The sequence below is a fragment of the Streptopelia decaocto genome (genome assembly GCF_964273445.1).
Source record: "Streptopelia decaocto genome assembly, chromosome: 2".
Lineage (NCBI taxonomy): Eukaryota > Metazoa > Chordata > Aves > Columbiformes > Columbidae > Streptopelia > Streptopelia decaocto.
Genome location: NC_138655.1, coordinates 140,739,757 through 140,753,234, shown reverse-complemented (window position 1 = coordinate 140,753,234; position 13,478 = coordinate 140,739,757). Strand labels below are relative to the sequence as shown.

Sequence of the window (13,478 nt, the reverse complement as noted above, 5' to 3'; positions counted from 1 at the left end):
CAAGTATGCAAGGCAAGCTAAACACATTTTTTTAAGACAAGCTTTTATTTGTAGGCGCAATTTTACTCCCACATATTTCATAAATAATTCTCATTACTTACTGCATAACTTAATACCTGAATAGGAATGTGGCACTTCTGGGGGGGGGTCTCAGATAATTTAGTAAGATACACTTATCTATCTACAGGAATGTTATAGTCTTTGCTGCCTGGTATTTTCTTTCATTAGTAGTTTCCAGTCTCTAGTGGGTGGAGAATTGGAAGAGCAAAAGCGAAAAAAGAAATGCACATTGAGCTAAAACAGCTTAATAAGTGGAAAGAAAAAGGGATGTGTGAAAGTCATGCAAAGGCTATCACCCACCCCCTCCCTCCAGCAAACCAACCCAGTCCTCAGGCAACAGCTGCTTTGGAGAGACTGACCCACCCAGGTCCTGAGCAGGACCTTTCATGGTGTGAAATGTCCGTTCGTGTCAGCTGCCCCCACCGTGTTCCCCTTCAGCCCACCCTCAGCCTTCTTGCTGGGGCCACAAAGTGAGCAGCAGGGAAGAGGCGGCTGCTGTGCAAGCACCGCTCAGCGACAGCTACAGCACCGGTCTTACCAGCACTGCTTTACTTGCACATCTAATGCACAGCACCCTATGGGCTGCTATAAAGGTAATTCTATCCCAGTCAATCCCAGAAACACAAACAAAAGTGTGAGAGAAATGTTGTCTGTGTAATAAGCATTTTGGTTAAGATGCATCATCCTTTGCAGGGTGAAATTAACAGTGTAAGGATGAATATTGTATTTATGCAAAATGGTCTAATCAAAACCCTACAGGGAGAATCACCTTTGCTTCATACTCTTACTAATTTCATCAGCTGTCAAAGTTTTGAACTATAGCACTGGCTGCTTCAGTCAGACAAACCGTTATGGACTTGAGTCATTTTGTTCGAAATGCTTTCTGTAGCATTCAGTGTCTGTTTCCCACCTTGTCATGCAACAGGACAGTGTACAATTATTAGAATATGGAAGTATAATAATGTCTACACCAACTCCCTTCTGAAATGAAACCAGAAGCAATATCTAAAGGATTCTGAATTCAAGTAAAGTACTAGTTGCTTGTTTAAGTGAGACCAGCCAGCTTTGAGTTTATAGCCCAGAAACGAGAGACGTGGATTTTACAGTACTGTCAGAAATCTAGGCTATCTTCAACCAAGATTTCTGCTCCAAGGATTATTTATGTTGTTTGTCTAGTGACGTATACACAGACATATAGTTTTGCTTTCATTCCTTAGTGCAAAGCCGCCTCCCCCAAAGTGCTCTAGACTACTAATATAAGAAATATACTACTTTTAACATTCTTCTGGCATTCTTTGCAGTTAAAAGGCCAGCAAAAGAACATCTATCACTCCTTCATGGCAGGTAGAAGTGACTAACAACAATGTGATTAACTTATTTTTTTGGAAAAAAGTTTGAACTACCTCCATCTAGTTGTGCTGCTCCCTCTTCCCACACAATGTCAATCTTCCCCTCCAAAAAAACCACCAACTCAACCAAAACCCCACGCCAAATCAAAAAGCCTTTGCTGTTTTTATTTCCATTACAAATTAGACCTTGTTTTTTTTTCCTTAAAAAGTCTTGCCTTTCTGTATATACTTTTAAGTGAATTCTAGAGCATTGGTTATTACTGCTGTTATTACTGCTGAAATAGTAATCTGGCAAGAATTTTTTGCAGTGAGGCTTGGCCCTTGTAGGTTGGTTGGCAGACAGAGTTTCAAGGGCTGGAGACAAAAACATGAATTTACACGCAACTGATACCTGGCAGCTTAGAAATTCATTGTTACAGAGAAAGTTAATGTAAAAACTGACACAGCGGAGTTTTTTCACATGTTTAAAATTTAGTGTTTTATATAGTGACACAGAGTAAGAATCTTACTGGAACAAAATGCTCCTACCCAAGAGCACCCTGCTAGAAGAGTTCTCTGCTATGTTTTGTTGTATCCCTGCTTATGACAAGTTCTAACAGCTCGTCTGACACTCACTGTGTGGCATCACAGATTCCTCTTGGAAACAGCAGGCTGTTAAAATCAGCAACTTAAACTGATCCATGTTCTAACAGACCAGCGTCAAATGACCATTCCGAAAGCTCTTTCAGTTTGTACATGTGTCTTATACTGTCAAAGACAATATGTATCATCTTACATGATGCACATGATGCTGTTTAAGACAGAAAAAGGTAAGCTGCACTCCAGGAACTGGTTTTAGTGAATCACGGGAAAAAAGTGAACATATTACAGAAAAATTTATGATCTGCGTAATTTGAGTTACAGTGCATTGCAAGATTTTGAAAATAAAAACATCCTTAATAGTCACAGGTTGGAAGTTAAAATCGACAGTATAAGATTAGTTTATATTCATTGTCAAAACCAAAAAAATGCAAGTGTGTTCATAAAATATGCAAGTTCCAATATTGAGATACACAATCATTGGAAGATTTGGCAAAGCAAAACACAAACTGGAATGTTAATCACGATCATCCACAGCTTCCTTCCTTTTGATTTAGACGCTCATAACACACTGTATGAACTGAAACAAAAAAAAAAAGAATAACCACTTATTAGATGTATGGTAGAGACCAAGTTTTCACTTTTTCTCCTAAAATACCAATTGTCACTACCCTTTTCTATAAACAAATTCAGTCCACAAACAACAAAGCTTTGAAGCTAAATATGAAAATTAGCTAACGGATAATTAAAACAAAGCATCTGCTTAACAATAAGAAGAAAAAAAACCTCAGAAATACTTGAATCTAGTGTTCTCCTTTTCCTGCACAGATGTGGTTGGGAAGCCAGAACCTATAAGCCTGATGAAATGCTATTTGTGTCTGTCCACACCGCACCTCCCCAGCCTTTCCTAAGAAAAAATGCCTAACAAGCCTTTAAACAAAAAAAACAAAACAAACAAAAAAAACCCAAACAAAAACGAAAACAAAAAAACCCCACAAACCAACCAACCCCTTCCCCAACACAAACAAACACAAACCAAAAAAAAGTCACAGAAAGTTATGTTAGCAAACGATGTAGCTTGATCTTCTTGAACCATGCTGGTAAGAATTACAGACAAAAACGCACAACAACATTTTACAGAACTCTACAAAATACATGAAAAAATTTTGAGACAACACTCAAAAAAAGCCAGGAACTTTGTGCTCTCAGGTTAACACCATAAGCATAAGGAACACAGATACAAACTCAAATCATTACTGTGTGTCTTCAGTTTTAAGCTGTTCTTTAGTTTTCCCCTGTAACTTTAATTGATTCCTTAAAGTTCACTTACATCATCATACTGGAAGTTCACAAAACCTTGCTGAGATGCATCCCTTCTTCTAAAACATTCTGCAAAAATGCATTAAGAAAACAAAACGGAAACCAGGTAAGAAGAATTAATAAATTCTTTTAAAATGCATTGCACTTTCATTAAATTCCCCAAGTCACATGAATGAGAACTCATAAAGAACACTGCAGTTCATTCCAAGACTTATTCCTCTTCTTTATTTTCATAGAATGGTCTGCATTGCAAAGGACCTTAAATCTTATCTAGTTCCAACCCCCCTGCCATGGGCAGGGACACCTTCCACTAGACCAGGTTGCTCAAAGCCCCTTCCAGCCTGGCCAGGGGTGGGGCATCCACAGCTTCTCTGGGCAGCCTGTTCCAGGGCCTCACCATCCTCATGGTGAAGAATTTCTTCCTCATCTCTAACCTCAATCTACCCTCTTCAGTTTAAAGCCATTACCCTTGTCCTACCACTACATGCCCTTGTAAAAAGCCTCTCTCCATCTTTCTTGTAGGTCCCCTTTAGGTACTGAAAGGCATTACTTTACACTTACGTGTTACTGGAGCCTTCTCTTCTCCAGGCTGAACAACCCCAACTCTCTCAGCCTGTCCTCACAGGAGAGGTGCTCCAGCCCTTTGATCATCTTTGTGGCCTCCTCTGGACCCTCTCCAACGGGTCCATGTCCTTCTTATGTTGGGGACCCCAGAGGTGGACACAGGACTCCAGGTGGGGCCTCACCAGAGTGGACAGGGACACCTCCCTGGACCTGCTGGTCACACTGATTTTGATGTATCCTTTTGATGTTGTATACTTATCATATACAACCCTTTATGTTCTGTTGATAAATACAATTTCCCCATTTTGATAACGTAACTCTTCTAGTCACTGGAATAAACGCTGCATTAGTTTTATTGCCATTTTTCAATAGGGATTTAAAAATACCATAATCTATTATTTTTCCAGTTCTGCCTTTAAACTTTACTGAAAGAAACCTATTTTGTGTTATGTAGAAGTTAAAGTCGAACTTGAGATAGCTGAGTAATCAGATTTCATTAAATAAAAAAGTATTATGGGGATGATAGTAACAAGGCTATAATCCAGCATACCAGTGAGAGCTCTGAGTTTCACACAGCAGGCGATGTAATCATCAAATGTAATCTTCCCACGAGTGCTGTATCGCCGTGTGATTGCAGTCACTGCCTGCGGGCTCAGCCTAAATCCTATTTGAAAATAAAAAGTCTATACTGAAAAGACAGGTAAGCTAACAGAATCCAATACATTTTTAATCCTTATTATCATGTGTTAGTTACTGCAGGAGGGTAACTAATAATGGGAAATGCTATAAGTCAGCATCAGAAGCAAGGGCATTTCACAACTTACCCATGTTCATCAAGGCTTTCTCCAGTTCTTGACGATCCACGGTACCACTTCTATCATTGTCAAAAGTTACGAAGTGTTGCTTCCAGCCATTGACCACAGCCCAGAGTTCTTTAAACTCATTAAATCCCAGGGTGCCAGACATATCCCTCTAATTCTAAAGCTAAGAAAAATGTTCCTTAACTTGAAAAGAATGTAAAAAGCCCTCTCTTCAATGGAAATTTTTATCATCTGTAGCTACAAAAACTTCTTGAAGGTCAATATTTTACTACTATTAATATTTCCGGTAGAAAACTAACTAGAGCATCCTACAGCACGTCGGACATTACGCTACCGACCAAAGGTCAGAGAACTTGCTCTCCTTACTTCTTCTGAGTGAAACCTGATGAAAAGTATTTGCCATTTGTGCATTTAACTTAGTTCACACACTTCTCTTTTACGTGCTGTAGTGTAACTGTTACCATTAAAATACATTTCCGAAATAAAAATAGATGCCAAATGAAAAACTACTTTAAGTTAGAATATCAGTTCTCTCACATTCTAAGCACTTTGTCCAGGGTGTGCTAACAGACCTTCCAGTTCCATTTCTGCTTTTTTCTTTTTAAACAGCAAAACATTTGAACATGTCAATTAAAGTTTTGACTAAAAAGCTCCACAGATTCCAACCTTGCTCAGTATACCTAAGTCTTCCATAGGTCCTACTGCTGAAGGCCACATACCAATCTATTAGATATTCCAACCTGATCTTTTCAAGCAACAGGATTTACAGGGACTTATATTGCATTCAGCCTCTGTCGTACAAATCCTTAATTCATTAGGAAGGACTAGAATGTTGTCAACTTGAAAAGCAAAATGAGTGATTTGCAAAAAAGTCAATTCTGGGCTGCCAGACCTGACTCTTCACACATTCAATGGGGAAGCAATCCACCCAGCTCAGAGGGATACCACTTGGTCTAAAAAGATGAGTCATTGAGAGCCTCCTTTATTACAATTATCATTTTATCCTGTTAAAGGAATAAGAATGGAATTTTGCAGTTCCCCAATCAAAATACTTGTCATGTAAGTGCTGAATGGGAAACACAAAGCATTTCCCAAATTTTCAGCATCCTCTCATCTTTGCTTACATAATGCAAAAATGTTTACATTTCACAGTAAAGGATACATCCAGCATTGAAATCATGAGTCTGCAAGTCTCTAAGTTGAATGCTGTTTAAATTAGAAAAAAGGAAAACTAAGTTATATTAAAATAATGATTTTCAGTTTCGTATAAACATAAAATTTTAAATAGCTTTTTATTATATACTGATAATATATTATAATGTATGAAATATTATATAGTTGCTTCCACTGTATACAGCCATACCATATTTTGATCCAAATAAGAGCTTTTAATCATTACTTGTTAGAAAAAGTGACAGCAGATAATCTGGAGGCAATTCAAGTTATATTTAGAATTAATTTGCTCTTATCTCAATCCCTAAAGGTTTGGGGTTTCAGTCAAAGTGGTCATTTATATTTCACCATAGACAGCACTTGAGCAAACCAGTTTTACTCACAGAAGCTCGATTTTGTAAACTGGACACTAGGTATACTGTCAGAGGAGTCCTGCTACAGAATATCTGGGTCAATATCAAAGCTCAATTTAAAAACAAAGCACAACACCTTTTTAAGAACTGGCTGTTCATGACAAAACAAAGCACTTCTCCAACTCCACAGCTCAGGAGTGGGGAACTAAGGAGGCTGAGAAGGGAAGTCCTACATGCACAGAATTGCATACATTTACATTTCCAAGTAGTCCATACGGAAAGTCCGTTTACCACGCAAATAAAAAAACTCTGCAGAAGGCACAGCTACAAGCATGTTCTAGTAGATGGCTGACAAATTAGTATGCTTTAGCATTGGAATTTTTTTTGTTGGTTTATTTAAATCATTAACTTACGTTTATATGCTCCTGCAATCCCTGACTGGGTGAGACATCTCTGTAGCTCATCAGCATCTATTTGTCCATCCTTTCGATAACAGAAGATGTATCAGCTATTGTTTTAATTCCCCCTCCCAGGCTGGTTATTCCCAGTACCCACTCCCTTTTCAGTGGCATTATATTAGTTACCCTTTCAAAAAACAACTGATTACCTGTCCGCTACATGAAAGAAACTGCCTTTTACAACATCCCTTTAATGATGTTTCTTTAGTTGATAATTTTGCAATATGCATTTGCCTTCCCACCTAGTGATGTACTAAAAATGAAAAGGATTGGCAGGTTTGCTCTAAACTTAAAAAAACCCCAAACCAACAACCTCATCAAATATTGGTAGCATATAGTTCAGAGTCAGCTGCATAGAAACCAAGCCACAAAATTTCCAACAGAAAAACAGCTTTCCTTAAAGTACTCATTTTAACTTAGTGGGTATTGTAGCAACTTTAGATTATAAGTTTATGAGCTCACTGCTACAGTAGGAAACCTGGAATCCAGATCATGCATACACTCTTCTCAAGACAGCCTTAAGACTTAGAAATCTAAAAAAATATATGGGTTTTTTTGGAGAATAGTAAGTTGTTAGCAAAACAACAACAAGCAGAAAGCAAAGAACTTTTAAAGAAAACCAAAAGAAACCCAGAAAAGATATCTATCTGCGCGGTTTGGAAAATGACTTGCTTTCAACACGTCCTCCTCAGGGCCAAATAGAGAAAACAATGGCCAATACATGGAAAAATGGAAAACAATGATCAGTCAAGTGTAGCTGGAATTCTACGTCATGTTGCTCACACACCCAACATGAAGTTCAGTTCAGAGTCTGAGTGTAATTTAACCTCATTCAAGGATGGAACATTGTATCTGTAGATACAAAAAAATGTGACTTTTGTAAAGCAATTAATAGAGAATGAGAGTTGCTTTATATTTGAACAAACTTATTTGCTGCAGCATTTTCCTACTGTTTTTAACTCCAGTAAGTATATGCTACTAAATGGCATGAAGGGAATGGCAGAGCCAGGTAACTTGCAGAAATGAAATACCATTATTTGTAGGACAAATAGCAGCTAATATGTTAAATGATATTTGACAAGAGCTGAAAAAAAGAGCGTTTTGATTCTATGTAAAATTAATGGCGGCTAAACCTAAAATTGCTTCAAATCTACTCCATCTTTCTAACTATACAGGCGTGTTAAAAACTTTAAATTCACAGGAAAAAAAAATATATATTTAAAATAGTCATGCATATTAAGCAGCAAATCTCTTCAAAGCCCTTTTGCCTTCTGAAAGGCACAAAGGCAGGATCTGTATAAGTTTAAAATAGGCAGGAAGACAGAAAAGCATGATTTGTAATCATGATTAGCATTACCAAAAAGATGGGCTTTTTTTTTTTTTTCCAGTTGAACTTAAGCAGTTAAACTAGACAAGGCATAGGGGCTTTGCAAACAGACTAAAAATAAAGAAAGTTATTACTTCCTAAAAAGACAGACTCAATTAATTGAATAAAGACTTGAAACAATACTTTTGACTTTCTGTTGTAAATAATGGAAACTAATTCCCCAAATCTAAGACAAGATCTCTGTTGTAAACTCCCTCAAAGAAAGCACAGAGACAACATTACATACTATACAGGCATAAAACCAACACAGAGAGCAGCAAGCCATAACCGAAAACTTTACTAGTTCTACAGTAAGTACTTATGGAAAACTGTGAGATGTGGCTTTTTACAGACTTGCACGGATGGCTGTAAAAGCAATTGATAATTTATCTGTTTCATTTCACTGTCTCCTTATAGGGGTTTTACTTCTACACAGCTACTGGTCTCTGAAACTGACTCTTCCAATTCCAAAGATAACATTTCAAAAGGTCCCCAGTTTATTTCAACAAGGAATGATTTCTACAAATAGAAAGCATTTAAGAGTACTAACTTAAGTACTCTTAAATGCTAACTTGATCACACCCACTAGCTCACTGGTCCTCCAGCTTTCTGTAACCACACCTCACCGCAGTGGCCTGGGGATGGTCTATGCTTTGCTGAGGTCCAGCTCCTGCCACCTCTTCTCCACAGCACTGCATCAGTTTTGCTGTTACTTCCCTTTCTCTTTACACTGTGAACTTACTCATTTCTCCAGTATTAGCTACTAGCTCCACTGCTGGTTCCTGGCACATCCAGGTGGCTCCTGGATGCAGAAGCATCTTAGCTGGCAGGCACATTGTCAGCATCTTCAGCAGAATTTAGCTTGGGCTCCACCTTACAAGAGGCCTGCCTCACTCAATACAGGTCATTCCACACTTCTCCTTTCCTACAACAATACATGGCCTACATATTTTCATAAGCAATGTTCAACAAGTAATATATAGACTGTAAGATACAATATTAATTCAAAAGAATATCACAGAGAACAAAAATAACTCAAATTACAGTCTTAAAATGGGAATTTTAACATCTGCTAAATTCAAACTTTAATGTTGTGGTTACGTCTACCTGTGGATAACAGATCCAGGAACAGAGTTTTAGATGTGCACACACCTTAGAAGTGTGCAATAAATAGCTACGGATATGGCCAACAAAGACAGAACTTCAGCTCAATAAACCTACTTATCTGCTCTTAAACTTTGTAATATAGTTCAAGAACTACTTATTTCCAGTAACATCCATAATCTTACAAAACCAATATATGTCACAGAATTACAGCAAAGAAATTAAAAATGCAGTGCAGAATAATAGGCCTAAATCAAAGTTGTGGACGGCTCTGAAAGAATAATCCCTCTATCCTACCAGGAAACCTAGATACTGGCATAACTCAAGTCTGTTTTTCCATTTGTGAGCCTGTTCATATCACGTAATGATCTCTTATTAGCATTTCCTGCTTTTAGCCAGGCCATCTCCACAGCCCATGCTTTCCATTGTTTCCCGAAGCTGACAGCATCCCCCAATGCAAGAGCGGGGCCACAATTCAGTTACAACATGTCATGTAACTATATAGTCCCTGTATATACTTATATAGTAAATATAGCGTGTACATGCATACACCTGTGTTTATATACGTATGCATTTACACACACACATACTACAAAGAAACTAACAGCATTATTTAAACTATAGTTACTGTGTGTATATAGCTATATGGTATAGTTATGCAGCTTCATATAGCAGATAGACTAAGTAAAACCATTCTGGTTCTTGTTTGTTTTTTAAAAAGAAACTTGAAATAACAGCTTTCCTCACTGCAAGTATGAGGCATTCCTCTTTCCAAAAACTAATGCGGAAATTATTCCCCAGAAAAAAAATAAATCCAAGAAATAAACAACACTTTATAAGCTTACCTGCCCTGCTACTGCAGCAAAATAACCATATAAAGGATCCTGAGCTTGTCCAGGGAACGCTGGTCCTCCCGGAGCTCCTCCATACTTTAGAAATCAAGAAGAAAATTAATTTTAAATAAATTATTCCATTAACTTTTAAGAAAATGCAGTGTTTGTACTTAAGAATCAACTTGTGATTTATACACACAACATGCAAAAAGGTCAAACCAACCAAAAAAGAAATTACTTAAAAAAAAAAAAAGAGAGACAACCTTTATTAGAATTTAAGCAGATCAGTGTGAAGCCCGGCACAGGAGCAATCCACTGATCTAGATGCAGGATGGTGTATCTCATCAAGGTTGAATTTTAGTCTACTACTAGCAGTTAATGAGGTACTGAAGATGAGACTACTAAGGCACTGCAGATTTTTCTTTCCACTTGGAAAGAGTTGAGCAAGACAGTTCTCTCGGGAAAATATTTGGAAGAACATGCATGAAGCATGGGATTTGTTCAAGAAAACATATTCTTAACGGAAAACCATGGAACGATAGAAGTGAAATCTGTTTGACTGAGGTGAACCAATAATCTGTGTAACGGAGTCTATACCTATCTTTCGTCACGGGAAGACTATCACTTTTTCAGACACGGGCAGAAGTTGCCCTTGCCCTCCGAAGCCGCTTCGCTCGTTACCCGCCCCAAGAACGGCAGACAGCTTCACACAAGGTGTGAGTCACAGGACCTCGCTCCGGGGACCGGCGCGGGGAGCGGCGGCCGCAGCGCTGACCCCCGCCCGCCGCAGCACCGGCGGCAGCTGCCGCCTCCCCGCTCCCCTCTCCCGCGGGCGGAGCCCCCAGCCCCAGCCCGGCCCCAGCAGCACCTCCCGCGGTGGGTAGAGCCGGGCGGCGCCCCGCCGGCCGCGGTTCCCGTCCCTTCCCCCGCGGGCCGGAATGCCACCGCCGACACGCCCAGCCTTGCGAAGCGTCCCCCGCCTCAGGGACCCCGCGAAGCCACCCGTCTCCGCCGACGGGCGAGGGCCGCGCCCCCAGCTCCGCCGGACGCCCCGCGGCCGGACAGGGCCAGAGCCGGCCGGCAGAGGGCCGAGGCCGGAGCCCCTCACCGCGGGCGGGGCGGCCCGGAGAGCGCCTCAGGTCCCCGGCAGTGAGCGGGGAGGTGGGGAAGGCAAGGAAGGGGCTGCCGCGTCCCAGGCGTCATCGCCCCCCCTCAGCCAGGCTGCCCCGCCGTCGTGGCGGCTGCGAGCCCAGGCTCAGCGCGGCCGCGCCCCGCCAGCCCCCGCTGCCAGGGCTCAGCGCCGCCAGCCCCCGCTCACCCCTCCCTGATAGAAACCGCCGCCGGGTACCGGCTGCCCTGGAAACGCCATCTTCCGCTGGCACCTGCCCCTGCCGGTCCGGCCGCTCCCTGGCGCAACCACTCGAACAGGAAGGGGGGACCGGGACGGGCCGCGGGCTCTGGAAAGGGCTCGGGTTGGAAGCGCTGCCACGCGTCCAAGGCAAGCGGCTGCCTCCAGCTACTGGGACGGCCGGACAGGGCAAAACGGTGCCGTCGGGAGCGGAGGGACTATGCCCTTCGAACCCTCCCCAGCCCCCCATCAGGATGGTACAGGCCGCCAGCGCGGAGGCAGCTCTTGCTCCCCGCAGTAACTGGGCGGCGCTGCGCTGCCAAAGGGCCCGCCCGTACCGGTTTGTGTCTGTGGATCACGTGTGTCACGAAACGCATCGCTATGTTAAACGTGTCGTCCTCTTCCTTTTTTGGTGGTGCAGCTTTCTCTTGTGGAAGTTCTGAATACCTGTTGTCTGTCTCAAAGACGGAGGAAATAGATAAGCCGTGCAATTTTCTCTTGGGTTTGTAGGTCCAAATTCTTGTGGAGCAGGAACGAGGGGGAAGTGCCAGTGTCCTGGAGTTACGAAAGCTCTTTCATGCCGGGTCCCAGCAGCGGTGCTCAACCTGGGGCCGCTCCGGTTTTGGAGATAAGCTGGAACAGTCTCGGCTTTGATTCAATAGGCTGGAGGAACCCAGGGGTACAACCTGCCATTTAGTCCCACTGGCTTTTAGAACAGAAGAATAGAATCGTTTAGGTTGGAAAATACCTTTGATATAATGAAGTCCAGCGGTTAAACTGTCACTGCCAACTAGCACTCCATTTGCTTCAGTAGCCCGGGAAGCAATGATGTCTGGAGTGGCCACAGCTTGGTCTCAGCTAGACTGTTATTTGCAAAGTATTAAACTTCCTCATGTTGAGAGGTATTTAATCAAGTTGCAAGAGTATGAGAAATTATTTGTGAGAGTCTGTATGACTGAAATAAATCTACTGATGGACACCTCTCAGGGTAAATGGTCTACTGTCAGAAATTTGAAAGGACAACATTTTATTTTCTGTTTGTTAGCATAACTTCTGCAGAACTTTATGTGTAGGACCTTACTAATTTATCACACTAATTTGTAGTAAACTTTCCATTAAGAGTACGTCACCCTTCTGAATTTCCAAGACATCCGGTAAGCAGGGCTTTTGCACAATATCTTTATAGCATATATTTTTATTATTTCAGCACCAGTTACACTCATGTTGTTAGCAGTAGCCAGTAACATGAACAAAAGTACTGTGGTGTTCTGTGAAATTTAATGAAATGAATTTAATGAAAGAAACAATTATTTAATACCTTCATCACACAGGACACTGTATATGAAGTCCATCTTTTCCGGGCAGCTGAGAAACAAAGTAGTGCATCTGGCTAGATTTTCAGCTTCAGAAGTACCCATCTCAGAAGAGCATTTGAACAAGCATCTGCTGGTATCAAACTGTGCAGTGGTCAAATAGTTTTATTTACCAGACTCAATCACGCACAGTGTAGGTGGTTGGAGGCACTGTGGTGAACCTTGTTAGAGTACATATATTAACGTCTGGGCAAGAAGCCTTCCTAACTAAAATAAGTTATAGGTACAGTGATAAAAGCATTAAAGGCTGGAAAGATTGAAAATAAGTTGCAAAGAATATAACTGATAAGATATGAAAATTTTGCTGATAAACAAAATGTCAAATAGTATATATGGCCAATAGCTTCAAGATAATAGGAAGGAATTTTTAACTGCATTAGTGAGAAAAAAACCTGATAAGATTCAAACCAGTTGGTAAATGAAGATACTAAAACTGTGTAACTGTAGCTGTGTAGAAAAGGTAGATGTATTGCATAAGGTTGGAGTTTTTCTGTACTTGAGCTCAGCATAAATACCTACCGTGTTTCCCTGAAAATAAGACAAGGTCGTATATTAATTTTTGCTCCAAAACTTATTGCTTTTTTACATGTATAGCTGCCTGGACACTATTGAAATTGTCTTTTAAAATGAACTGTAACTAGGACTTATTTTTGGACTAGGGCTTGTTTTTGGACTAGGACTTATATTTCAAGCATTCTGAAAAATCATGCTAGGGCTTATTTTTGGGGTAGGTCTTATTTTGGGGAAAACAGGGTAGTCATCCTCCATTTGCAGTGC

General features: G+C 40.8%; 1 protein-coding gene across 3 annotated transcripts; it reads right to left on the bottom strand.

The window, feature by feature from the left end:
* Positions 1-1,548: 1,548 nt before the first annotated feature.
* On the bottom strand, positions 1,549-11,567 carry SRI (sorcin). 3 transcript variants are annotated; one of them, XM_082044235.1, is made up of 8 exons: positions 11,299-11,567; positions 9,993-10,076; positions 6,633-6,702; positions 5,856-5,899; positions 4,697-4,844; positions 4,423-4,536; positions 3,319-3,377; positions 1,549-2,568 (listed from the first exon to the last, which is right to left on the bottom strand). In XM_082044235.1, exons 1-8 carry the CDS (start codon positions 11,347-11,349, stop codon positions 2,542-2,544), a joined length of 597 nt encoding a protein of 198 aa, XP_081900361.1. In that variant the 5' UTR covers positions 11,350-11,567; the 3' UTR covers positions 1,549-2,541. The 3 variants fall into 3 exon arrangements, with proteins under 3 accessions (XP_081900361.1, XP_081900362.1, XP_081900363.1); XM_082044236.1 differs by having other exon boundaries at positions 11,329-11,567; XM_082044237.1 differs by lacking the exon at positions 11,299-11,567 and adding an exon at positions 11,089-11,211.
* Positions 11,568-13,478: the final 1,911 nt, after the last annotated feature.